Source organism: Thermobia domestica, chromosome 7 (genome assembly GCF_964235325.1).
Source record: "Thermobia domestica chromosome 7, izTheDome1.hap1.1, whole genome shotgun sequence".
NCBI lineage: Eukaryota > Metazoa > Arthropoda > Insecta > Zygentoma > Lepismatidae > Thermobia > Thermobia domestica.
Window position 1 is genome coordinate 55,401,119 of NC_137460.1, and position 26,833 is coordinate 55,427,951.

At 36.3% G+C, this 26,833-nt stretch overlaps 1 protein-coding gene across 1 annotated transcript in view; it reads left to right on the plus strand.

Annotated features, from left to right (window-relative positions):
- Window positions 1–13,325, plus strand: part of Vav (Vav guanine nucleotide exchange factor) — a 112,925-nt gene extending 99,600 nt beyond the window's left edge. The window contains exons 11-13 of the mRNA XM_081764701.1: window positions 6,436–6,638; window positions 11,143–11,260; window positions 13,164–13,325. Of these exons, the coding sequence (XP_081620827.1) occupies window positions 6,436–6,638; window positions 11,143–11,260; window positions 13,164–13,310 (468 nt within the window). The 3' untranslated portion in view covers window positions 13,311–13,325. The remainder of the gene's footprint in view (window positions 1–6,435; window positions 6,639–11,142; window positions 11,261–13,163) is intronic.
- The last annotated feature ends 13,508 nt before the right edge of the window (window positions 13,326–26,833 follow it).

The following is a 26,833-nucleotide window of genomic DNA, read 5'->3' on the forward strand; positions in this document are numbered from 1 at the left end:
TGTGTGCATTCTGTGTAATTTTTAGTTTTTCTGCGGGTATGTTCTCCAAAAACTAAGGGAAATACTTTTTAAATGGATTCCATCCGTAACTTTCTGGTTTTTATTATTATTATTAAATCTTTGGTGCATTTCCGCTTTCAGCTTCTCAGCACGTAAATAAAGTTTTTGTATTATTATTATAAGTTGTTGCTCCTAAGCTTTCGGTTCTCTGTAGATTAGAAGTTAAAATCATGCTTAATTAAACGTCTAATTGTTTACTGGTTCTAATAATAAAAGTAGCAAAGCACGTTCATCATCATTATCCATTTTCGAATACATGATTATTAATGCAGTTTAATTTGCAATTAACTCGTCGCAGTATATTACAGAGGTTGTTTCCGACCTATAGTGACGATTTCAAACTGCACTTACCTTAAGAGAAACCATGTCGCCACCATCGAGAGTGCTCTATTTGGTGGCCCTGCATCGAGGCAATTGACCGACAGCGAAATTTCTGCTGTAGGAGACTGGCACGCAGTGTAGTCATGTCAAGTCGCAACCACTCTTCCTGATAGGCTTTCCATAACCCTTCAACGGTGCAGGGTCTCATGTGAGACAAGGCTCGTTTCAGGAGGCCGAAGGCGCTAAAGTCTATCGGTAACGCATCCATCCATCGGAATGGAATGGCACGAGTTCCAGTTTCTGCTGCCATTTGTTGGAAGAATAGACGGGTTGAGCGAGATTTGTGACTTGATGCCTTATCTTGATGCACCCACACACGATTCTTATCCCTCCCGTAGAGATGAGGAATGTCATGGGATAAATGGGTGTCAGGACGTTAGCCTGATAATATTCCGAATGCACCTTCATATTTTTGGCTACACGATGTATGGTCAGCTTGCTCTGGAACGAGTATCCAGCATTGATCATGGAACCTATACCAAACCTTTTCTTGCATTCAGTGAACCATCTTTGAAAGGCCCTCACACCTGTTGATATATATATATATATATATATAATATAAAAACACGTGGCTTGTGACAGTCATACAGATAAACATATGCCTCGTCCAGTTACAACTAACTTCCACTTTTCACCGGCCAGGTACCAATCATACAGTTTTCGACAGTTGTTGCGATGTTCCTGGATGTGTTTTAGGAAGAGCTTGTGAACATGCCCCTTCCGTCACGTTACCAACCTCAAATCGCGGTGAATGATGGTGTCCACTGCCTTCAGTGATGTCTGTAACCGGTGACGATACTCCTCTATGTGGGTGGAATCTCCCTAATGATCAGAGCCCCGACTTCTCGAATCCTAGCTAGTGGCAGGCCGGGAGTTGGCCTGTTTCGGCTCTACAGGAATCATCTCACGCCTCGTCTTACCTTCCCCGTACAACATCCGTGATATACCAGTTTTGGACACAGTGAATCTACACTCCTTACATAGTTTGATGGCACTATAACTGTAGTTCCCGTCGGAAGGGGCAGTTATGTAGCCCTCCCAATGAGCACTTATTTTCGGCTCCGTTTGTCCCGATATGCACTTACAACACCTGTCACGCACAGTCCAAGGTGCACACACGACTTGCAGCTTCCTTCTCTTCCCGCTCAGTGGTGCTGCTCAAGGTGTGTAATTTCGTCACCATAGATTGGAAACAACCTCTGTACTATAGAAATATACAAGTATTAATACTCTGATCTAAATATGGTTAGAGCTCTTATCCTGTTGTAAAATAATTAAACTGAAACAATAATGCAGTTTTTTAGTTGCAAATAAATAATTCTGCATATTGCCTGCACACTAATGGCATCTATTGGTATCAGGCAGGCAGGTAGCGACACCTATTATCTTGATTGTGTATTATTAGGAATTAGTATTATTCACAGGCTGCCATTATAAATAAGATTATTATTATTATTATTATACAGAATTGTTGATATCTTAAGAGTTTAAAATTGCTTGTTGAGAATTGAAACTAATAATTTATATACATACACTGAAGAAACGCATTCAAGAACACACAATTAGAATTCAGGGATCTGGACCAGAGTTTGTACACAAGAAAAAAGTGATGGTAAGTGGTTATGGGCCTTAATGTAACGCTTGTGAAACGCCCTAAACGTATACGGGATGTGCAAAATACAATACTCTCTTTAACATCCCGTGAAACACCCTCGAGCTGCCATACAAAGAGCTGCTCGGATAGGTAGCATGTACAAGTGGCGAACATCAGTCTGGAGTCCGCCGCGAGCGGCACATAAACAGCTCCTCTAGGCAGGTAGCCGATCGTGCAAATGCCAAATGTCTGTCTGGAGTCCGTCCTGAGCAGCCATACAGGCATCTTCTTGGGCAGGAAGCCAGTCATGCCGAATGTTTGCTGGAATTTGCCCTGAACAGGTACACAAACATAACCTTGGGCAGTAGCCGGTTGTACAAATGCCAAATATGTCTGGAGTCCACACCGAGCGGCCACATAAGCACCTTCTCGAGCAGGCAGCCGGTCATACAAATACCCAATGCCTCTCTGGAGGCCCCCATGAGTGACCACACAATCATCTTGGGCATGTAACCGGTCGTGCAAAAATACCCTATGGTATTCTACGCTCACTGTAGATCTTGGTGAGTGGGACGATGGTCGTTGGGACACAAGTGAGCGGGCGGGATTGATGGCGTAACGAATATTAGACGCACTAACCACAGTCCCCTGGATCAAGTCCAGAAGGGATGGGGATGTGCAGCTTATTGCTTCCATATTAGAATACAAAGTTTATGGTCTTGTATGGGGAGTGCGAATACATTGGATTTTCACGTCTACTGACAGAATTCTGAGACAACTCGTATCGCTGAAAACCTCACCACTGCAAACTTTTCTGATATCGCCGAAGACATCCTCGGCGATGAGCAAGTTTCAGTGGGATTCGAAAAGAACGCAAAAACGTAGACCTGCCTCGATTTACTGTTTGTGCACTGGCATGGAGAGAGCACTATGACTGTGATTATACTGTTGGTAACTGTCCTGTCAGTTCGAGAGGTCTGAACGATCCCTATTTCCAAGCGTTACCCAGTGCCTCTCCGGATACTGGTGTTCTTGTGGTACTTCTGCGATGTTTCAATCGATGGCTTACTGAAATGTCAGGATCCACGCGAGCGATACGTCTGCGGAAGGCTCACCGAGTCAGTCACAGTCACGCTCAATGTAACTCCATTGTACAGTAGACATTCACTGGCATCGTCTTAATATTAGATACACACACAACGGATTCACACACAAAGTACACTCCTCACGTTCAAACTACCAGCATCATGCTTTTCTACACACATACGTTATCATTTTTCTCGAATCGGAAGATGTATATACTGGGTGTTCTTAAATGTTTTTCCACCAGTATATAATAAAGGTAACCAAGAAAGTTCTGTCACTTTGTCACCCACTACCTTCGGACATCGATATGTCTCCTAAGACGTACCTGGAAGATCAAATATAAACCCTATTAGCATCGGCGACCTTCTGCCAACGTTTTGGAAGGCATGGATTTTACCACAGTAGAACTTGATGGGTCGTGAAGCGAAAAAGGTATCAAATGCATTTTGCACCTCTGCTATGGATTTGAACTGGCGTCCTCTAAGCTGATTGTCCAAGGAATGGAATAGGTGATAATTGGACGGTGTATTGTCCGGGGAGTATGACGGATGCAATAGTATTTCCCATTCAAGAGATAGAATGGTGTCTCGGGTCATTCTAGCCATATGGGGCTTAGCGTTGTCCTTTTTGCGATTCAGAAGTGCTGCCTCCAGAGTTTTGAGTTTTTCTAGAACTTAGCTCAACTGCTGACAGTACAGTTTCATTGATGCTCTGACCAGCTGGTAGCAGTTCACTATGCACGATGCCGCAAGCAGTCCACCAAACACACAGAAGGACCTTCATCTGATACAGTGCCGTTTTCAGCTGTTTCAAAACCGGTTCAAAACCGGACTAACCAATGATGACGGCGCCGTGGAGCTTCGTGCAGAACTCACTTCTCATCACATGTCAACACCGTGTCCGAAAATGGCTCCTTCCTCAGACGAGAGAGCAAAGAAACACAGGTGTCTGCTCGCGTGGCCTTCTTGCCCGGAATCAAATTATATGGGACCCATCGACCCAACTTGTAGTGCTTCCGAAGTTGATTGAGGTGCTGCCGAATGGTTTCTCCACTCACACTGAGTTGTAGTCCCAATTTCTCACTTGTCTGGCCACTGTTCACCTCAGTTGCTGCCTGAAGATCTTCATATTGTACATATATTGATCTTCCGGCACGTGGTGCGTCTTCGAGTGTCCTTAAATTTGTTAAACCACCGCTGCACTGTCCGCGTAGTTACAACACCCTCACCAAAGGCCTGGCATATTTTCCGCCCCGCTGCAGCAGCGTTTGACCCCCGTTTGAACTCGTACAGCATACATGCACTTATGACGCTCTGTGGAGATCTCATGTTCACTCTGTCTTTACGCAAGTTCACGGTGTAACTGAACTTTCACAATCAGGTAGTATGTTGGATATACCCACATCAACAACTGACCTTCACTTTATCACCATTCGCATTCAAATCACGGTGTGAGGGCCAATGGAACACAGATCTCCACAAAAAGCGACAGAACTTTCTTGGTTACCTTATATTTATACTCGTAAGTTAAACAACTAAACGCGGTGCCACTATTTGGCAAAACTGTGAAATTCGGAGTATTTGGTTTAGTTTGCTTAGAATACAAATACATTTGTGACTTAAATATAACAAGGGTACGTCGTAAGTCTTGCAATATTTTGGTACATAACATACTTGCGTTTATTACAGTGCAATAAAAGCAGGTTAACATTCCAACTAAATCTCCTCGTGTTTGACTTTTCGTAGTCACTTTCCTGTCAGCCCCTCGATTCCACGTCAGTATCACTTATTGTACTTACAGGCAAAGAAGTCAGTCACTGCTGTTTCCACTTCCTGCTGGTTGGTGAAGCATCGTGATTTTAGGAAGTGTACCATATCCGAAGGGGCAAAATCAGGACTACATGCTGGGTATTCGATGATTCAGTTCGATGCCATCAAATTCCTGCATTATTAGTTGCGTTTTTCCAGCTCTGTATAAGTTTTCTTATCTTGTTGTAGCAGGGCTCGCTTTCGGTTCACCTAAGTAGAATATTTTGCGTAGTGCAGCACACATCCGCTCCAACTGTTCGGAATAAAGGTTGGCATTGATGGTACTACTGTTAGGAATGATCGAAGTAAATTACCCCCTTGTAGTTCCACCCCACACAGAGCATGACTGTATATTCGAAACAGCCCTGTTTTACGACCGGTTCTGGAAGTTGGTTCTTGCTCAACCACAGTTTTTGCGCATTCGGATTTCAGAAAAACACCAACTTCTCTTTGCATGTGACAGTCTGTTTCAGGAAACACACGTCACACAAATGTTGCGTCAGTTGACGACATACATCTTCCCTTTGGACCTGAGCTTGGGTCAGTAACACAATGAGTTAGCTCCTGATGGTTTTCCCAAGTTCGTGAAGATGATACTCTACATTGAATTGAGACATGGCCTAGTTCATTTTATAGTCGACGTGTGCTGATGGATGTATTATCCTTAATGGCATGTCGTTGTGCTTAGAATCTGTTACCCTGGGAAGGCCTACCTTGACTCATCTTCAACATTTTTACAACCTGTACAACCTGCTGTTGAATGGTTCATTGCATCTTCCTCTTTGGCATGAGAAATGTTTTGGGTTGTTGCTGCAGCGTTATCCCCAAGTTCGAACTCATACAGTAGCAATTCACATGTCATACATTGTTGAGGTGTTTGCCACTGCCACTAAATACTGACTGAAGATACTGACAGATAGGCGGTCTCCGTGTTAAATGGTCAGCTTGCCATACTACCTCTTTTGCTAATTTGACCTTGTTCTTACGGTCGATCATGGCGTATATACGCGCATACTGCTTCGGTTGTGGAAATTTTGCAAGACTTACGATTCAACCTTGTAATAATAATAATATGATAAAGAAATAAAACTAGAAATGAGATTCGTAATAATAATAAAAATTTTCGCTGAAAACTTGATGAGTTATTTTTAGATTCAATCTTAAAATGCCTGTGAAATTTTACGCAAGTAAGTCGAGGCTAGAAAATAATAAAGAGGAATCCGCTATTCTATGGACATTTGAAAGAAGATTTTTATTTTTTAATTTTTCGAACAATTTTTAATATACTTTGATATTATGTGAAAATAAAATAATGAAATTAGTCTGTAATTCAGTAATTTTATTTTGCGGTTGTTTACATTTTGTTTGAATATTCTACAAAGTACTATGATTGCTAGTAAACTATTTTGAAGTATTTATATTTGCTTGTAAACTACCTTGGAGATATGATATGTGAAAAACGAAAGTGGTAAATACAAGTACATTGAATTTTGTCATATTTTTCAGGGAGATAATTACAGCTTCCGAGATTGTCTAAGACTGAGCGAGTACAAAGTTGAAGACACCATAAGTCGTAGAATATTAAATCAAGGAGCGAGATGGACTTACCAATGGTTTCTTGTTAGAAAAAGTCAAAGAAATGCTTATACATTATATGCTCGCACAGAGGACTCGAAACAGAAGTGGATACGTGCAATCAAGGACGCATTGTAAGAGAAATCATTGTGTTTAGTAGTTATAACAGGTCAAAATTTTTGAAAAGAGGGAGTGATATGATCAAAATTTCTGTTCAGATTAAAAAAAAAAAAAAAAAAAAAGATTTATTTAAACTCACATCAGTGATTTTCCACGTAAACGTGTTGGTGGTTTGTTGTTCTTCAGAGGTGTTTCACGAAATAGTACTGGCATGAAGCTAAGAGTGGCATGAGAAAGTTACTCATAGTTTCACAATATGTTGATTTTGAGTAGACTAGACAGAGCTAGTACGCCAAAAGGTGTGGTCACTTCGAGTACATGTTTCAGTATCAGCAGCAGAACGCAGAAATATGTGGTGCCGTGAAGTACGCATTAGTACTAAAAATTTCTGATGAACTCATAAAAGAATAGGGATCAAATGATCAGGAGTGTTCTGTTCATATTTTGACCATCAATATAATTAGAAATAATTTGAGGTGGTTCATGCAGTTATCATGAGTTTTGAATTTAATATCTTTTTTCGTTGTTCTGAAATACCTTTGGCTGTATTTTCTGGGCAGATGCGGTTTCAGAGTTCTTTAGAGCTACCTCGTCGTCAAGTGATCTTCCTGAGTGCCCTGAAAGTTTTCATTTTGTTGTCAACTCTCTATTTTTAATAGGTATGCTTGTACAAAAGAAATTTGTTTCTTAAACCGCCTGTGAGTATAGAAGGCTGATTTAGCGAAAGAAGATGAGTAGCGCATATGGCTCCGGCAACAAATGCTCAAGAGTGGGTGATATTTGAAGTAATTTACTTAAAATAAGGGTAAATCGACGAAAGTAGCTTGTCCGAATGCATATGCTGTGTGCTTTTTTTCTTATGAATAATTACATGCTAATGAAATGAATTACGGGTTAATGTAAGTCTCGATAGAGTAATAGAGTCGATAGAGTAATAAAATATACGGTATATATTAAGGGGTAATAAGACAATAGCAATTTTACCTTTCCTATGTTTCAGTGGAGAAATTAGCAAGAAAAAATACGATCCGTGGCTAACTGAGTCATTGAATCATGAGCACAGCAGTACACTTATTCTTACGTTCATTAAAAAATAAATAATAATAAAAAAGCACGTATGGTTAGCTTTTGGTGTACAGGATCCGGGAAGTCTACGTCTCTTGTAATTGAAAAGGGCGTTTAACATAAAAACAACTAAAACAAATACACTATACTCGATGGAATTGCATAGTGCTGTGAACGCAAATAATCGGTAATACTTAACAGAATTACTGTACAAAAGTAAACGCCATATCTGTAGATGGCCGAGGTTTGCTTATTGAGATAATTGTATGGTAGTGATGCATCATTTCATAATACCAGAAATCGTTAAATACATTTCAATATTATGAAAATTTGTACAACAGTAAGAAATTGATTGATATTTGAAGTTTAAAACGAAGAGAAAATTATTCTTTATTGTAATTAGTTGCGATTTTTAGTTTAGTTCATATTTCATTTTCTTGAGTTTAAGACAAGTATCGGGATAATACATAACCATACAGTTTTGTCCTATTTTTGTAATTCCTACCAATTATGATTTTTGACCATCGTTATAAGTATTCTGCCAACACTGGCAGATCAGTCATCGTAAAATAGAAAGCGTTCGTGCTCCACTAGTCTCTTCGTGTTGACTACAGGATTCTTTCTAACATTGTCCATTAATTACTTAAGCTAAGAAAAGAAAGAGAGAACACATTAGATCTGTTTGATTAATTAAGAAAGGGGAAGAGAGATCTTACTATCTAAACTTCTAAAAATATCCTAAAGTGAAACAAATATGATTCAAATTATCAATATAATAATCAAGGTGTTTTCCGGTCTGGAAAAGTGCTTTAGATTATAGATAAATGAGTTAGTTTGTACGTTTGCAAATGTAGTGCATAGCCATTTAAACAATGATGAAAACGTACAGTACATTTCAAATATACGTTTTTTTCATGAGTTGTATGTAAAAATAAATAAATAAATAAATAAATAAATAAAAAATTATAGCGACAAAATCAAAAAATCATAGTTTGGTCAGGGAAAGTCAGGGCATTTAAATATACAGGGTTTGTCCCAGAAGTAATGCATCAGAATTTGTTTTCAGTGTTTAGTGATCAGATTGGTACAGTCACCTAAAAATCTTCGAAGTATGACCCTCCTACGTCAATACATTTTTGCCAGTGAGATTCCCATGTGTTGTATGCCCTATAGAAGTCCTCAACGTAGATTTCCGTTAAAAGCTTCGTCGAAGTCCGTTTTGATGTTGTTAGTAGTGTCCAAATAAGGAACGTCCAGGTTTTTTTTTTTTTTTCCTTCGGAAACGAAAGAAATCTGGTGGGGGCCAAGTTGGGACTGTAGGGTGATTGCTTAACCGTTTTAATCCCGATCCGGGTCGGGTAGTGGCGCACGACAAAGGGGTGTGGCTGGGAGCGTTGTTACGATGAAGCTTCCATTATTCCTTAATCTCGTTCCTGACACTGTTGATCCCTTGTTTGTCTTTTGGGGACTTTCACGTAAAATTTGGCATTGATGGTCTGCCCAGGTGGTACAAATTCAGAATGCACCACCCCTTTAGTATTAAAAAAGACAGGGAGCATGGTTTTGTTTTTCGATTTGCTCATTCTTAGCTTTTTTGAGCGAGTGGACTGTGCCTTGAGCATTCAGCGCTCTGCGTTTTCGTTGTAGAATTCAAAGGTAGGTATATATATATATATATATATATATATATATATATATATATATATATATATATATATATAAGTTTCTTTGATCGTTGGAGAGAATTCTTGGAACAAGTTTCGCTCACAGTTTCTGCATCTGCAACTCTTCAGTTACAATCCGATGAAGAACACTTTTCGAAATGTTTGGTATCACCTAACAACCAAACACTCATTCTTCGATCAGAATTCACTAATTCGCTCACTCCATGTCGTCACCACGCAATGCTGCAGAGCATCTAGAGTGAGCTTCATCGGTGACTTTCTCTCTGTCTTATCATCTTTCTACCTATTCGATTGGGATTTGGTCAAAGAGTCATCACCGAAGGCCTCTTGAATCACCCGATAAATGTCTTGCCCAGTTCGACGCATAATTCGATTGCGTACTGCTGCTTCAGGAATTTGTCCATCGCAACTTCCTGATAGGGATTCACTCTGTTGCATGCCCTAACGCTCTGAGAGCTCAAAGTCAACTGCTGCGCGGTGCACTGTGTTCCCGAAGTCCTCACCACACACCCAATCTGGCGGGAACGCTCTCCGACGGATAATCGCATCAGAAAATAATGTGACGCCTTACTTCTGGGACAAACCCTATACACAGGGTGGCCCGAAAGTAGGTATACAGTCCCCTCTCGTATTTCATGTCATTTCTTGTGGTTATCAAACAGGTAGACCTTTTTTTATTCGTTCTTAACGTCTTTTTATAACTTAAGCCCGGAATAGTGGAATCAAATAAATCCATAAACTAGAATGTTATACTTCATCATTGCAGGGGTGTATACCTACTTTTGGGCCACCCTGTATATAGTTTGGTAGACACCATGATGTAATTTTTTTCTCTGTCATATTCTAGTATATTTTATTTATTTATTTTTTATTTAATTTTATTTATTTATTTTTTGCAGAATGTAATTCTTGCACATGTAAAACAAACAAAATGATACCATACATTTAGTTCGGAAAATAAGGAACCTATTTTGAACGGTCGTTAAAGGAATTAATCATACATATTACACAAAAATACTTCGATTATCGTTGTTATTGTTGCCAGGAAAGATACCACAATAATAGTACCCGTGATAATCGGGATGAATAGTGCATGTAAAATGAGTTATCGTTACCAAGGATTTTTAAAATATAAATTAAATTTTATATAAGAATTAGCAGCAACAAAGTGTTAAACCTGTTAAGGAAAAAAAAAAAGATTTGTTTAGGGAAATAAGATTAATCTTTCTTTATGCATGAACGTTCAGTTTCCTTGTACTGCTGCTCATCAGATAGAAATGAATCTCCACCTGGATAGTGGAGACCCGAATGAAACGTAATTCTGTTTGCATATGTAGCGGGGTTCATCTGGCGGCCGCGGTAGTTGGAATTTGGAGCGCAATACAGGAATACTCTGGATAACGTAATTGATTGGTTCCGCGCTATGCAAAACTGCGGTGCTCGAGGTTTACTTACACTGGGCTTTAATTGAATTTATTCATCACAAAAAAATAGAATAGTAAACAACAAAAATTTGATTACTCTTATCCATTCTATTACCAATTCGTAAAAAACCATGTTATTGAAAGTATGCCTGTCAATGAAACTTTGTTATCAAAATATAAACTTCGAGTAATCGAGAATGATCATAATCGAAGTATTCCTATTCTAAAAAAGAGAAGTATAATTAAAAAATAAATTTTAATTTTTGTTCAAAATAATTTCCAGTGTAGTTTGAAGTTTCTATGTAATTTAAATTCTCAATACTTTTTCCTCCTGGTTTTTTCAGGGATAACATAGAACCGGCAGGCTGCAGAGATACTGACCACAAATTTTTTATGCATACTTTTGAAAAGCCAACTATATGTGATTATTGTGCAAAATATCTGAAAGGACGAATACATCAGGTACGTGTTAGCTTCTAAGTATGTTCTAAGAGATGAGATTATTGCAAAATGATTGGTAATGTTAGAAGCCACAAGGTATTTGTTTCTGTTATCAGAAGGCAACATTTCTTTCCTCCTTTGTGAAACTGAGATTTGATTCGTTGATGTGTTTTGTCACCTTTGTAAGTGTTTTTTTATTTTTTATTTTATTTTTTATATATTTTTAAATTTTTTTAACGATAGAATAACAGAAAAATCTTATTGCTTATCTTGCGGGTTCTCGAACCGCGATCTTCCGCTGATACTATAAATTGAACTACTAGAGACGATCAGTTGTACGATTTTTGACGCTTTGTTTCTCAAACTTCTGCTAACGAGTATTCTATTGGTAGTTTTGTAGAAGTAATTAACTAATAGTAGGAAATATTTCAGTTGTAGAAGCTATGTTTATATATATATATCGACGAATCCATCGATTGTTTCATTAATATGTGGTGCTAATTGCCACCTGGAAAAATCGATGTAACTATGCAGTTCGCGTTTCCAGACAAGAACCCGGAAAGTATATAATTATATATATTTTTCGCTTTATTTTGACGGGTAGAATAATACTCTGGTAGTCCGTAGACACCATTTTTAGAACACTCGATATATATATATATATCTCGGAGGGAAAGACCTGGGCACAGATGGGAGGACAATATTAAGATGGATCTCGCAGAAATAGGAATATAAAGTAGAAACTAGATCCATTTGGCTAAGTGGCTAAGAACAGAATTGAATGGAGAGCTTTTGTAGACATAGCTCCGGGTTCCATAGACCATAGAGTTAGTTATACCGTGTTAATGAACTATACCGACAAGCTGCAAGAGATGATTCCTGATTCCTCACATCAAAGTAAGAAAAAAGTTTGTACGAACATGTGGGCAAAAGAGCATAGTTTCAGAGCTAGGGCGTCCAAAAGCATGGAATAACTACATTTCAACAATTGTTATTCCGAACACGAGGCACCGTGGATTTGACGGTCCTTAACACTTGCGATTTCCCGCTGGCGCATTACGTATCCAGTACTGTCAAGGCTTACCTTTTCTCTGCTTTTTACCGACCTTTAAGTCAAAGCATATCTGAGAATTGTGTTGGGAGCATGTCTGAGAATTAGGCCCTATAGGAAATCCCTTGTGCACACAATGCACATTGGTAAAATATGCATTTTTAGATGGCGTATATATGACTTTCTTTACGGTGAATGGAGTGTCATGTCACAGTTTCTCAGTAATCCTTTAAGCTGGTATGAACTGATATCCCACGATTTCTCGGTTCAAAATAACCCGTATTCCAGTGAAGATTTTCCATGCTTTTGGACGGCTGAAACTATGCTCTGTAACTATGCACTTTTGCCCACAGGTCCATATATGATTTTTTTTAAACTTATTTTGATATGCAGAATCACTACTTTCAAGTGTATATAGTCCTATATATACTAATCTATATCTATATACCTATCTATGTATCTATCTATAATATATATAATAACACACACATATTTGAAACATTTTATTCCATTAATCTATGTGAGTGAGATAATTAATATATTTTCAAATATAATTGTGCATTTCATTCAACATTGTCAGGTTGTCTGGGTTTGTGAGATGATGTCGGAAGGTGGGTGTTACAGGATTGGAAATTCAAAGGACAGTGTTCATATGATCATTTCATGGGATTAAATACAATTTATATGGGATCTATTGTCGGAACCATGCAACGCTGTTAAAATTTGGATTAGTTTGCTAATTGCACTTCCTTAAAGAATTCCATAACTTCAGGACCACGGTTGATTCTGGTTTCTACGAAGTTTAGTTTGATTCCATTACAGTAGTATAGAGAAAATATTTGTATTCATTTTTTTTTTTTTTTTTTTTTTCAGGGCTACAAATGTACTAAGTGTTCGTGTTCAGTACACAAAGCCTGTATTGTACATTCTGGTCGCTGTGGCATTAAACCACCTCTACCTCCACGACCTGGACCTGAGTCTAGGCTACTGGTAAGCATTAATACAATTATAGTTACATAATAAAATATCTTAGAATTATTGAAAGAGAAAATGAATTAAAGATATCAATCATCAGGATGTCTCATTTTAGTGGAGAGGGGGAGAATTTTGTATGTATTTTGCCATTCCAAGTTTTAAAAGTATATTTTTATGCATGAGAAATTCAAATTTGCTATTATTTTTTGTGATTGTACATGGTTTAGTTTGGTAAATTGAAATACTTTCAGATGTTCATAAATTTGGTAAAAATTTGTACAACTTTGAGGTTGGTAAATTCAGACAATTTGCTTATACGCTCATGAGTTTTACTTACATATCCAAGTGTGATTCCTTAAACGACCTTGTACTTCGTAGCTTTCGGCTCTTCCCTAGACCCTTATTCATGGAAGAGATATGCACAATATCAATTTGTTAGCAGTAATACTGTGTATCAATGGTTTCATTCACTCACTCCTAAGAAAGTGTAATGGATAACTCCTCTTTGGTTCCACCAAACTGTTACTATTATTGTCGTTAGTCGGGTGTAGGCTTGGTTTTAAGTGTATGCTTTGTCATTTGATCTGCATCCAGCCCTTGTGCTGAACGTCTACGAGTATCATAGAGTATCCGCTTTCCATCTTATATAATCAGACGAGCTAGAAAGAGAGTATTTGTCTAATACTCAATAATGTGCATATCTCCAAACGTTGTAGTTTGTGCATTTCTGTCAACTCATGAGGAACCCATTTGTCAAGTTTTTCAACTTCTCAAGAGCTGCAAGATGTCTGGAAATTGGGGCTTTCCTACTCCCAGTTCGGCAAGTTCTTGAACAGTTACAGAAGGGTTAGCTTCAACTAACGCATTCAGGCCATCCTCACAGAGGATATTATTAAATCTATGAAGTTTTATTTTTGAAGGCCATTTGTATCCTGAATAGAATTTTTTAAACCAGCGTCTCTCTGTGCGTTCTTTAGCAGTAGCCTTCCCAAAAACAGCATTGACATTTCGAGTTGTTTATGTTGTAGAATTTGAAAGTTTGAATTCATAAAGAGTAAGAAGCCATATATTTTGAGTTTTCTTCTCTGCTTAATTTAGAATTTCTTCAATATTTCTAGCCTAATCTGAAAAACAAACGCATGATTAGATAGGGGAAAGAATAAGGAACAAAATTATATATAACAACCAATATTATACTTTAAATTATACGACATATAAGGAAAATCAGCCAACACGAAAACGAGCATTTCGTATGGAACGACCTAATTATTAAAACCTCTCATGTTCTTAAAAAATTTTGTGCGATTTTGTTGACCTGTTTTTGTGATGTCTTGCTTCGAATTGTTATGCGTTATTTGCATGCATGTGAACCATAAATGATCTTTATTTCGTATGGTCCTCACTTCTATGGATGTAATTTGATTTGTAACAGAGAAAATACCAATCATGCTTTTTAATCAGCGCTGAGGACGTGTTCATTTCCTTGCAATCTTTAATAAATACTTGGAGATTATTTGGCAACTAATAAGTACAAATCGTGAAGCAAGCCGATCTGCAATGAAGGTAGTGTAAGAGAAAATAGCTCCAATTTTCAATTTGGAAACAAACCTCAAAATTTCAACGGGAGATCATACCGTAATAGCTGGAAAAGAAACCGAAATCAGAAACAGGCATGGGAAAAGAATAGAAATAATAACTTTAGACCGATGAACGGTATCCAGCCGGTTCCGATGTATGGGGGTGTACCAGTACCAGTACCCTACACGGTACCGGGAATGTATAATTTTAATAACATGAAACCGGTTATGATGCCAGGTCCTTCGGTCACGATGATAACTTCCTCGTTTCCCCAAAGCTTACCTGTTGTGACTACTGTCACTTCCGCTTTACGTCCACCGTATCCTTCGGTGACTGCGGAACCGACAAATCCGGTTGTTGTTTCGGAAAACATGTTGAGCAGTCGTCACTGAGGGGAGACGACGGCTGCTCCAACCAACTTCTCTCCCCAAAACAAAATGCTAGTAGACTTTATTCTTTTGAAAAAGAAAACGTGTCGATTGAAAGTGAGTCTTCCTTAAAATTACTAACTTATTTTGTGTTAAAAGAAGAAGAAGGGAATATGTCCAAACAAGATTTCGAGAAAAATTTCCATGGCCTTCTGAATTGAAAACAGTAGAAAATTCTAAACGTCATATTCAGGTGGAACCCCGTTTGTTATCAAAAAGAAAACGAAAGTCGCAAAATAATGTGATTGAAATTAAGGAAATGGATTTGGTTATGGTTAAAACCCATTTTCAATCGGATGCGTTTAAAAAGATCACGCATAAGTATATGCCTGTATTCACAGGGCCTTTTGTTGCGACTCGAGTGCATCACAACTCAGTTTATTTAAAAGATTTGGAGGGGAGAGAAGTGCCAACTCAAAATCTATCGAATGTAAAATTGTTCAATTGCTCTCCAGAGAAGAGAGAAGAGTTGTTAAAAGACTTTAAGTAGTCATATAAGAAAAAAAAAAAAAAAATTAAAAAAAAATAAAAAAAATAAAAAAAAATATTTAAAAAAAAAGAAAATATAATGTTAATGTTTTAAGTAGTTAAAAAAAAAAAATTTTTTTTTTTTAAAGCCGCCGGGAAAAATGTAACAGACCGATTGATGGTTGTTACATTCTATTTGAATTGGCTCCCGGATTGTAATGTTTACCCGTATTGAAATGTTGAATTGGCTCCCGGATTGTAATGTTTATCCGTATTGAAATGTTTACCGGTTGCTTATGCAGCGTTAAAGTTGGTTCGTGTATCTTAATACTGCACCCGAGTGCCTCCAAAGATTCGTTTTGATGTTAATTTGTACAAAAGGGTTATTAGTTTTATATGCGATACGCAAAACACACGTAAACACACCAATAGTTTATCACAAAATTTCGAATTATTTTCTTTCTACAATGTTTTAGCGTTACTGTAATAATTCCATTTAGGTTATAGCTGGATATATTGAAAATTTGATTTATATTTTACTCTACTTCAATTTGCCTTAATTTACTTTACCTCATAATAATAGCAATCCGAAACTTCGATCATAAGACAATTTTACTGATCAGGTCATTTTCCGCTGTTGCTCTTTGTCATTCTTTTGTTAAGAGCATAGCGATCATTTCGATTACGGCCACAAGAGGGCATTCGAATCACCTTTTACGAAAAAGAAATGCTAAAATTATGAAATGGCGGGTTGTTGATAGTCGTGATTGAATCGTTACCATGGGGAGGAGAAATAACCACCAGACAGAGACAAACAGGTATTTATAAATTATCAAATGTGATTCCCAGTAAGTTAGAAATTAAAAAAAATATATAAATATTCGTGATCTTTAAGGTTAGATTCCTGTATCGATATGTATTTATGGTAAAACTGTGTTAATTACAGTTGAACATATAATATTTAAAAACGCGTTTATTAAGGTCTGGTGAAGCGAAGATGATGACGCAGTGAAACGCCGTTTTACAATATAGAAAGAACGATGGCTTAAGTCGGTTCCTTAAAAAAACAGAAATTTTGTAATCAAAAGTGTAAATTTTGGATGTTAATCTATTATAAATTATTTATTGGAAAACCTAACTTAGTTTGGGAGGAAAAGAAACACTGAGGAACCGACAGAAGTGAAAATTCATTGAAACAATTTTTGGCCAAAGCCATCGAATATCACTTCCGCCATTACGAGTAATATGAAGTAATGGGGCAGGAAGTGTAGCAGTTGGAGTTCATCTCGTCGGATAAAGGGACCAAGTCCCATATTCAATAGGACGTGGAACGATTATCCGAAGAGATAGATTGCGACGTGTAATAAATAGGTTTGGTAACCTATTCTGTCCTGTGAAGCCAAGGATCCAGGTGACAAGGACTGAGAGGAATATCTTGTAGGAACCCCATCGATTTGGTAATCTCTATCCATTTTATCTTATTTTCTTCTTGTTCCGATCATAAACAGATTCATTAACTCATCAAATGGAATGCTTTGAAATAAATATGTGCAGTTAAAGTAAAGGGCGTTACGCGTTTAGACAGCTCATCTCGTTACCACTCAATAGAATGATATTATAAGAATATGTGATCAACATCGAAAATTGTTGGTGAACTTTACTTTAAGCGCACCGCTTGATATTAATATTTTCCATGTGAGAATTGATACGGTTTTCCTTTATTGTTAGATTAAGTAATATCTCCGCCTTGAAATGTTATTTTAATGTGTACCTTATTAAATAATGTGTTTAGGTTGCTTAGGTTAGGTAGAATTCAGATTTAACGTGTCCGATAATATACATTTGTCTTGACTGTTAGGTTAGGAAATCAGATTGTGTGCTTGCTGCCAGATAATGTACTTTTGTGGGGTCTTGTGATGTGTTTCGGGAAAAATTATATTTCAATTGCTTGTTTAGGTTAGTTAGGTTAGTTAGATTGAACTTGTGTGCTGATGATTAAATAATGTACTATTATCCTGCCTTGTGATATATTTCGGGAAAATTATATTTCAATTGCTTGTTTAGGTTAGTTAGATTGAACTTGTGTGCTGATGATTAAATAATGTGCTATTATCCTGCCTTGTGATATATTTCGGGAAAATTATATTTCAATTGCTTGTTTAGGTTAGTTAGATTGAACTTGTGTGCTGACTGTTAAATAATGTGCTATTATTTTGTCTTGCGATATTGCGGGAAATACATGTTCTGATCGTTTGCTTAGGTTACGTGAATTGAACTTATGTACTCACCGTGAATAATGTCCTGTTATTTTGTTTCGCGATATATTCCTTTTCTCTCATGTATTTCAAATTGCGTAGGTTAGGGTTTTATGTAAGTTAAGGAATTATATTTTGAAATGATTTCGTCCATCGTTGTTTCATGATATGAAAGTGCATACTTGATCTATGCAGATTTCAGATATATTTAAAATTCTGTTCGAATATGCTTCCGTGCAAGACTCTGTCTTGGGCATATATTCAGTTTAATGGTGCCAGTCACACGTTACGGGATTTCTTACACATTTGCCTCATCGAAAGTCAACGTGGTTAAATGATGTTCAACGTTACTGACAAGTAAATACGTATTTAGATTTATTCAATTTGTCGATCTTAAACACAATTCTGAATTATGTTATGCGTCCATGGCTCTTGAAAAATTAATGACATGATATTGTGAACTTAAAAGTGATAATAATGTTGATAATGACGTTCAACTTTAAATATTACGTAAACCCTGGCGTAGAGAAGTAGAAGTAGAGCATTTTTTTTTTTTCTCATTTGTAAATATATCATTTCATTAATAGTAGAAGGTTTTTTTTTTTTTGTAGATGTATTATGTACGATTGATACATGCTACTTACTTGTGCTAGAGTGCAATGATAATGTAGTAGCAGTCGTGTAGGCTTATGTTGTTGCCTAATTCAAATGATATGGACAGGGTTATAAATTGCGAACGTCTATTTAGTAATATTTTCAATAATGATAATGTCATTTCGTTGAGTGAATACTTAGAGCATATGGACTGTTATTTTTTTTTAAGTGATCACGAACTGAATATATATATATATTGTATAGATATGGAAATGTGAAAATCGATACAAGGTTGAAGTTAAGCCAATGTAATAACATCATATCGTAATTGTTTGAATGCACTGCGATGTAGGCAAATATTTAACAGACTTTATTCTGTTGCTCTTGTTAATTACAATGTAACTGTTGACTGATCGGCACGAATAAACAATCACGACCAAATCTCAATTTTATAATTTCGAATACTGCTCGTAGAGTCAAGCATATGTAAGATTTATTATTTTTTTTTTTCATTTAAAGTAAGTTAATAGCGTCGAGTCGTCTTTCATTTTGATTAGCCACTTAACAAGAATTTGGGATCTTTTGATAAAATTTGTTGCGCATGCTTGGACTTAAATTTTTTTTTTAGTTGACATAACCAAAGAAAACGGTTTGTTATAAATTATTTTATTTTTTGACTTTTATGACCGTAAAACGGGATGTTTCAAATTGGCGACCTCAGCTTTAGGATTTTTGTTTATTTGATAATTTGTGTTAATATGTGAAGCTGATGTGTTATAAATTGATGACTTCAGCTTCGGGATATTTGTTTACTTGATAGAGTATTCTGTTTTGTGTGCTAACCGAGATGAAAGTTAAATAATGAGTGGAGATAACGATGATGAGTTGCTAAACGCGTGACCCAATTAATATGATGTAAGATGAGTGAAACAGATATAATGCATGAGACTGAAGAATATAGTTGTTGTAATGGTGCAAATAGTGTTGAGAACGCGATTGCAATTTGTTGCGAGAGTTGTGACAAATGGTACCATATGAATTGTTTAAATATACCGGAAAAGGAACAAGAAGTGTTGAGACACTCAGAGGAAAATTGGTATTGTGCAACTTGTGTAGGTAAACAATCTGTAGAATCAGACGGGGAAGAAGTGAGACGTACACAAAACCCAAAGAAAGTTGCTCCAGAAATTGAAATTGGTGGAGGTCCGCTTCTAGATAAGTTAGTAGACATAATTAAAGAACTAAAGTCTGAAGTTTCTGAGGTACGGAAGGAATTAAAGTCTGAGGTTTCAGCAGTAAGAGTAGAACTGATTAATCAGATGACCGTTAACAAAAATGATTTAAAGGCAGAAATGAAAACTGAATTAAATAAGATGAGTAGTGAAATTTCGTCCTTGAAAGAATCTTTTGTGTCAGTAAAAGGGGAATTAAAAACCGAAATATCTAAGTTAAGAATGGAAATTGATGAGACAAAAACTAATTTAGGACAAACCGTAGAAAATGTACGCGATAGTTGTATGATGGAAGTAAATAATGTAAAACAGGATATGACTAGTCTTAGGTTAGATTTAGATAAAGTAACTGTAGATGTTAGTGAATTTAATGAAAATGTGAATTGTAAATTAGAAGCTACTACTAAAGAAGTGTCAGTGTTGACAACCCAATTCGGGAATATAACTTCCAAATTTGAATCTGAATTGAAAGGTGTCAAAGAGCGACAAATTGATGACTATAGGAAATTCCGGGATGTAAACGAACATACCGTGAATATGATAAAGATGTTAGAACGTGACATGGTGGACGCATATCGTCAAAATCGGGAACGATGTGAGCGGAACACCGATACTTTGAAAAAAATACTCGAGTCGGGTGATATAAATGTAAATAATGAAAACTTTCCTCTTGAAGAGAATTTGACGGCTAGTAACCGAGGTCATCAAGATGATAGGGAACCTTCAGTTCCAAAATTAGATGAAAGTCGATTTAAAGAAATTATAAATATGACTGAGATGTCCTCCTCGTCCGATGTGGAAGAAATTAGGAATAAACCCCCACACAAACATAAGAAAATGAGACAAAGAAAGAAAGAATCGCGTTGTGAAACATGCACTGAGCGGTGTCCTCCGTTAGATCTTGTTATTAATAATCATGAAACCGAGGGTATACCTAAATTAGATTGTGAATATAGAAAAGATGACAACAGTCCTTCGTATAAAAGGAGTGCAGGAACCTATCTGAAGGAATTGCATCATTTCCCAAAATTTGATGGGCAACTGACCCAGGGAATGGCAAAAATCTTTCTAAATGATCTTTTACATACAATGAACATGTATGTTCTCACGGATAGGGATAGGATGTATATAGTGGGACGAGTTTTAGAGAAATCTGCAAAGATCTGGTATCATAGTGTTGCTTCGCAGATAAAATCTTTCCCTGACTTTTTGCGGCTTTTCAAACTGCAATACATATCGGAGCGATTAGAGAGGGCACAGAAGCGCCACCTCTACTCGCTACGATATGACAAATCGAAACATTCTTCCTTGCTAGGGTTTGTGCGGCATATTGTCGAAAGATATAATTCAATAGTAACTTCACCTTCAGATCAGGAGTTGAAGGATCTGATTTTAGATTGCCTTCCTGAGGAAGAAGCGAAAATTTTGAAGTTAGGTTCAGTCAGCACAGTGCAAGACCTGATGCTACGAATAGCTGAGTTAGAATGTAGTCCAACTCCTTCCTTAGGAAATCAGGGTAGTTCGAAATTTCCACCTAGGAAACCACAGGTTAGAAAAACATTCTTTTTACCTAATAACACTAATCGAACCGACAATGCAGTGCAAACGGAGCCGATCTGCAATGAAGGTAGTGTAAGAGAAAATAGCTCCAATTTTCAATTTGGAAACAAACCTCAAAATTTCAACGGGAGATCATACCGTAATAGCTGGAAAAGAAACCGAAATCAGAAACAGGCATGGGAAAAGAATAGAAATAATAACTTTAGACCGATGAACGGTATCCAGCCGGTTCCGATGTATGGGGGTGTACCAGTACCAGTACCCTACACGGTACCGGGAATGTATAATTTTAATAACATGAAACCGGTTATGATGCCAGGTCCTTCGGTCACGATGATAACTTCCTCGTTTCCCCAAAGCTTACCTGTTGTGACTACTGTCACTTCCGCTTTACGTCCACCGTATCCTTCGGTGACTGCGGAACCGACAAATCCGGTTGTTGTTTCGGAAAACATGTTGAGCAGTCGTCACTGAGGGGAGACGACGGCTGCTCCAACCAACTTCTCTCCCCAAAACAAAATGCTAGTAGACTTTATTCTTTTGAAAAAGAAAACGTGTCGATTGAAAGTGAGTCTTCCTTAAAATTACTAACTTATTTTGTGTTAAAAGAAGAAGAAGGGAATATGTCCAAACAAGATTTCGAGAAAAATTTCCATGGCCTTCTGAATTGAAAACAGTAGAAAATTCTAAACGTCATATTCAGGTGGAACCCCGTTTGTTATCAAAAAGAAAACGAAAGTCGCAAAATAATGTGATTGAAATTAAGGAAATGGATTTGGTTATGGTTAAAACCCATTTTCAATCGGATGCGTTTAAAAAGATCACGCATAAGTATATGCCTGTATTCACAGGGCCTTTTGTTGCGACTCGAGTGCATCACAACTCAGTTTATTTAAAAGATTTGGAGGGGAGAGAAGTGCCAACTCAAAATCTATCGAATGTAAAATTGTTCAATTGCTCTCCAGAGAAGAGAGAAGAGTTGTTAAAAGACTTTAAGTAGTCATATAAGAAAAAAAAAAATTAAAAAAAAATAAAAAAAAATAAAAAAAAATATTAAAAAAAAAAGAAAATATAATGTTAATGTTTTAAGTAGTTAAAAAAAAAAATTTTTTTTTTTAAAGCCGCCGGGAAAAATGTAACAGACCGATTGATGGTTGTTACATTCTATTTGAATTGGCTCCCGGATTGTAATGTTTACCCGTATTGAAATGTTGAATTGGCTCCCGGATTGTAATGTTTATCCGTATTGAAATGTTTACCGGTTGCTTATGCAGCGTTAAAGTTGGTTCGTGTATCTTAATACTGCACCCGAGTGCCTCCAAAGATTCGTTTTGATGTTAATTTGTACAAAAGGGTTATTAGTTTTATATGCGATACGCAAAACACACGTAAACACACCAATAGTTTATCACAAAATTTCGAATTATTTTCTTTCTACAATGTTTTAGCGTTACTGTAATAATTCCATTTAGGTTATAGCTGGATATATTGAAAATTTGATTTATATTTTACTCTACTTCAATTTGCCTTAATTTACTTTACCTCATAATAATAGCAATCCGAAACTTCGATCATAAGACAATTTTACTGATCAGGTCATTTTCCGCTGTTGCTCTTTGTCATTCTTTTGTTAAGAGCATAGCGATCATTTCGATTACGGCCACAAGAGGGCATTCGAATCACCTTTTACGAAAAAGAAATGCTAAAATTATGAAATGGCGGGTTGTTGATAGTCGTGATTGAATCGTTACCATGGGGAGGAGAAATAACCACCAGACAGAGACAAACAGGTATTTATAAATTATCAAATGTGATTCCCAGTAAGTTAGAAATTAAAAAAAATATATAAATATTCGTGATCTTTAAGGTTAGATTCCTGTATCGATATGTATTTATGGTAAAACTGTGTTAATTACAGTTGAACATATAATATTTAAAAACGCGTTTATTAAGGTCTGGTGAAGCGAAGATGATGACGCAGTGAAACGCCGTTTTACAATATAGAAAGAACGATGGCTTAAGTCGGTTCCTTAAAAAAACAGAAATTTTGTAATCAAAAGTGTAAATTTTGGATGTTAATCTATTATAAATTATTTATTGGAAAACCTAACTTAGTTTGGGAGGAAAAGAAACACTGAGGAACCGACAGAAGTGAAAATTCATTGAAACAATTTTTGGCCAAAGCCATCGAATATCACTTCCGCCATTACGAGTAATATGAAGTAATGGGGCAGGAAGTGTAGCAGTTGGAGTTCATCTCGTCGGATAAAGGGACCAAGTCCCATATTCAATAGGACGTGGAACGATTATCCGAAGAGATAGATTGCGACGTGTAATAAATAGGTTTGGTAACCTATTCTGTCCTGTGAAGCCAAGGATCCAGGTGACAAGGACTGAGAGGAATATCTTGTAGGAACCCCATCGATTTGGTAATCTCTATCCATTTTATCTTATTTTCTTCTTGTTCCGATCATAAACAGATTCATTAACTCATCAAATGGAATGCTTTGAAATAAATATGTGCAGTTAAAGTAAAGGGCGTTACGCGTTTAGACAGCTCATCTCGTTACCACTCAATAGAATGATATTATAAGAATATGTGATCAACATCGAAAATTGTTGGTGAACTTTACTTTAAGCGCACCGCTTGATATTAATATTTTCCATGTGAGAATTGATACGGTTTTCCTTTATTGTTAGATTAAGTAATATCTCCGCCTTGAAATGTTATTTTAATGTGTACCTTATTAAATAATGTGTTTAGGTTGCTTAGGTTAGGTAGAATTCAGATTTAACGTGTCCGATAATATACATTTGTCTTGACTGTTAGGTTAGGAAATCAGATTGTGTGCTTGCTGCCAGATAATGTACTTTTGTGGGGTCTTGTGATGTGTTTCGGGAAAAATTATATTTCAATTGCTTGTTTAGGTTAGTTAGGTTAGTTAGATTGAACTTGTGTGCTGATGATTAAATAATGTACTATTATCCTGCCTTGTGATATATTTCGGGAAAATTATATTTCAATTGCTTGTTTAGGTTAGTTAGATTGAACTTGTGTGCTGACTGTTAAATAATGTGCTATTATCCTGCCTTGTGATATTGCGGGAAATACATGTTCTGATCGTTTGCTTAGGTTACGTGAATTGAACTTATGTACTCACCGTGAATAATGTCCTGTTATTTTGTTTCGCGATATATTCCTTTTCTCTCATGTATTTCAAATTGCGTAGGTTAGGGTTTTATGTAAGTTAAGGAATTATATTTTGAAATGATTTCGTCCATCGTTGTTTCATGATATGAAAGTGCATACTTGATCTATGCAGATTTCAGATATATTTAAAATTCTGTTCGAATATGCTTCCGTGCAAGACTCTGTCTTGGGCATATATTCAGTTTAATGGTGCCAGTCACACGTTACGGGATTTCTTACACATTTGCCTCATCGAAAGTCAACGTGGTTAAATGATGTTCAACGTTACTGACAAGTAAATACGTATTTAGATTTATTCAATTTGTCGATCTTAAACACAATTCTGAATTATGTTATGCGTCCATGGCTCTTGAAAAATTAATGACATGATATTGTGAACTTAAAAGTGATAATAATGTTGATAATGACGTTCAACTTTAAATATTACGTAAACCCTGGCGTAGAGAAGTAGAAGTAGAGCATTTTTTTTTTTTTCTCATTTGTAAATATATCATTTCATTAATAGTAGAAGGTTTTTTTTTTTTTTGTAGATGTATTATGTACGATTGATACATGCTACTTACTTGTGCTAGAGTGCAATGATAATGTAGTAGCAGTCGTGTAGGCTTATGTTGTTGCCTAATTCAAATGATATGGACAGGGTTATAAATTGCGAACGTCTATTTAGTAATATTTTCAATAATGATAATGTCATTTCGTTGAGTGAATACTTAGAGCATATGGACTGTTATTTTTTTTTAAGTGATCACGAACTGAATATATATATATATTGTATAGATATGGAAATGTGAAAATCGATACAAGGTTGAAGTTAAGCCAATGTAATAACATCATATCGTAATTGTTTGAATGCACTGCGATGTAGGCAAATATTTAACAGACTTTATTCTGTTGCTCTTGTTAATTACAATGTAACTGTTGACTGATCGGCACGAATAAACAATCACGACCAAATCTCAATTTTATAATTTCGAATACTGCTCGTAGAGTCAAGCATATGTAAGATTTATTATTTTTTTTTTTCATTTAAAGTAAGTTAATAGCGTCGAGTCGTCTTTCATTTTGATTAGCCACTTAACAAGAATTTGGGATCTTTTGATAAAATTTGTTGCGCATGCTTGGACTTAAATTTTTTTTTTAGTTGACATAACCAAAGAAAACGGTTTGTTATAAATTATTTTATTTTTTGACTTTTATGACCGTAAAACGGGATGTTTCAAATTGGCGACCTCAGCTTTAGGATTTTTGTTTATTTGATAATTTGTGTTAATATGTGAAGCTGATGTGTTATAAATTGATGACTTCAGCTTCGGGATATTTGTTTACTTGATAGAGTATTCTGTTTTGTGTGCTAACCGAGATGAAAGTTAAATAATGAGTGGAGATAACGATGATGAGTTGCTAAACGCGTGACCCAATTAATATGATGTAAGATGAGTGAAACAGATATAATGCATGAGACTGAAGAATATAGTTGTTGTAATGGTGCAAATAGTGTTGAGAACGCGATTGCAATTTGTTGCGAGAGTTGTGACAAATGGTACCATATGAATTGTTTAAATATACCGGAAAAGGAACAAGAAGTGTTGAGACACTCAGAGGAAAATTGGTATTGTGCAACTTGTGTAGGTAAACAATCTGTAGAATCAGACGGGGAAGAAGTGAGACGTACACAAAACCCAAAGAAAGTTGCTCCAGAAATTGAAATTGGTGGAGGTCCGCTTCTAGATAAGTTAGTAGACATAATTAAAGAACTAAAGTCTGAAGTTTCTGAGGTACGGAAGGAATTAAAGTCTGAGGTTTCAGCAGTAAGAGTAGAACTGATTAATCAGATGACCGTTAACAAAAATGATTTAAAGGCAGAAATGAAAACTGAATTAAATAAGATGAGTAGTGAAATTTCGTCCTTGAAAGAATCTTTTGTGTCAGTAAAAGGGGAATTAAAAACCGAAATATCTAAGTTAAGAATGGAAATTGATGAGACAAAAACTAATTTAGGACAAACCGTAGAAAATGTACGCGATAGTTGTATGATGGAAGTAAATAATGTAAAACAGGATATGACTAGTCTTAGGTTAGATTTAGATAAAGTAACTGTAGATGTTAGTGAATTTAATGAAAATGTGAATTGTAAATTAGAAGCTACTACTAAAGAAGTGTCAGTGTTGACAACCCAATTCGGGAATATAACTTCCAAATTGAATCTGAATTGAAAGGTGTCAAAGAGCGACAAATTGATGAC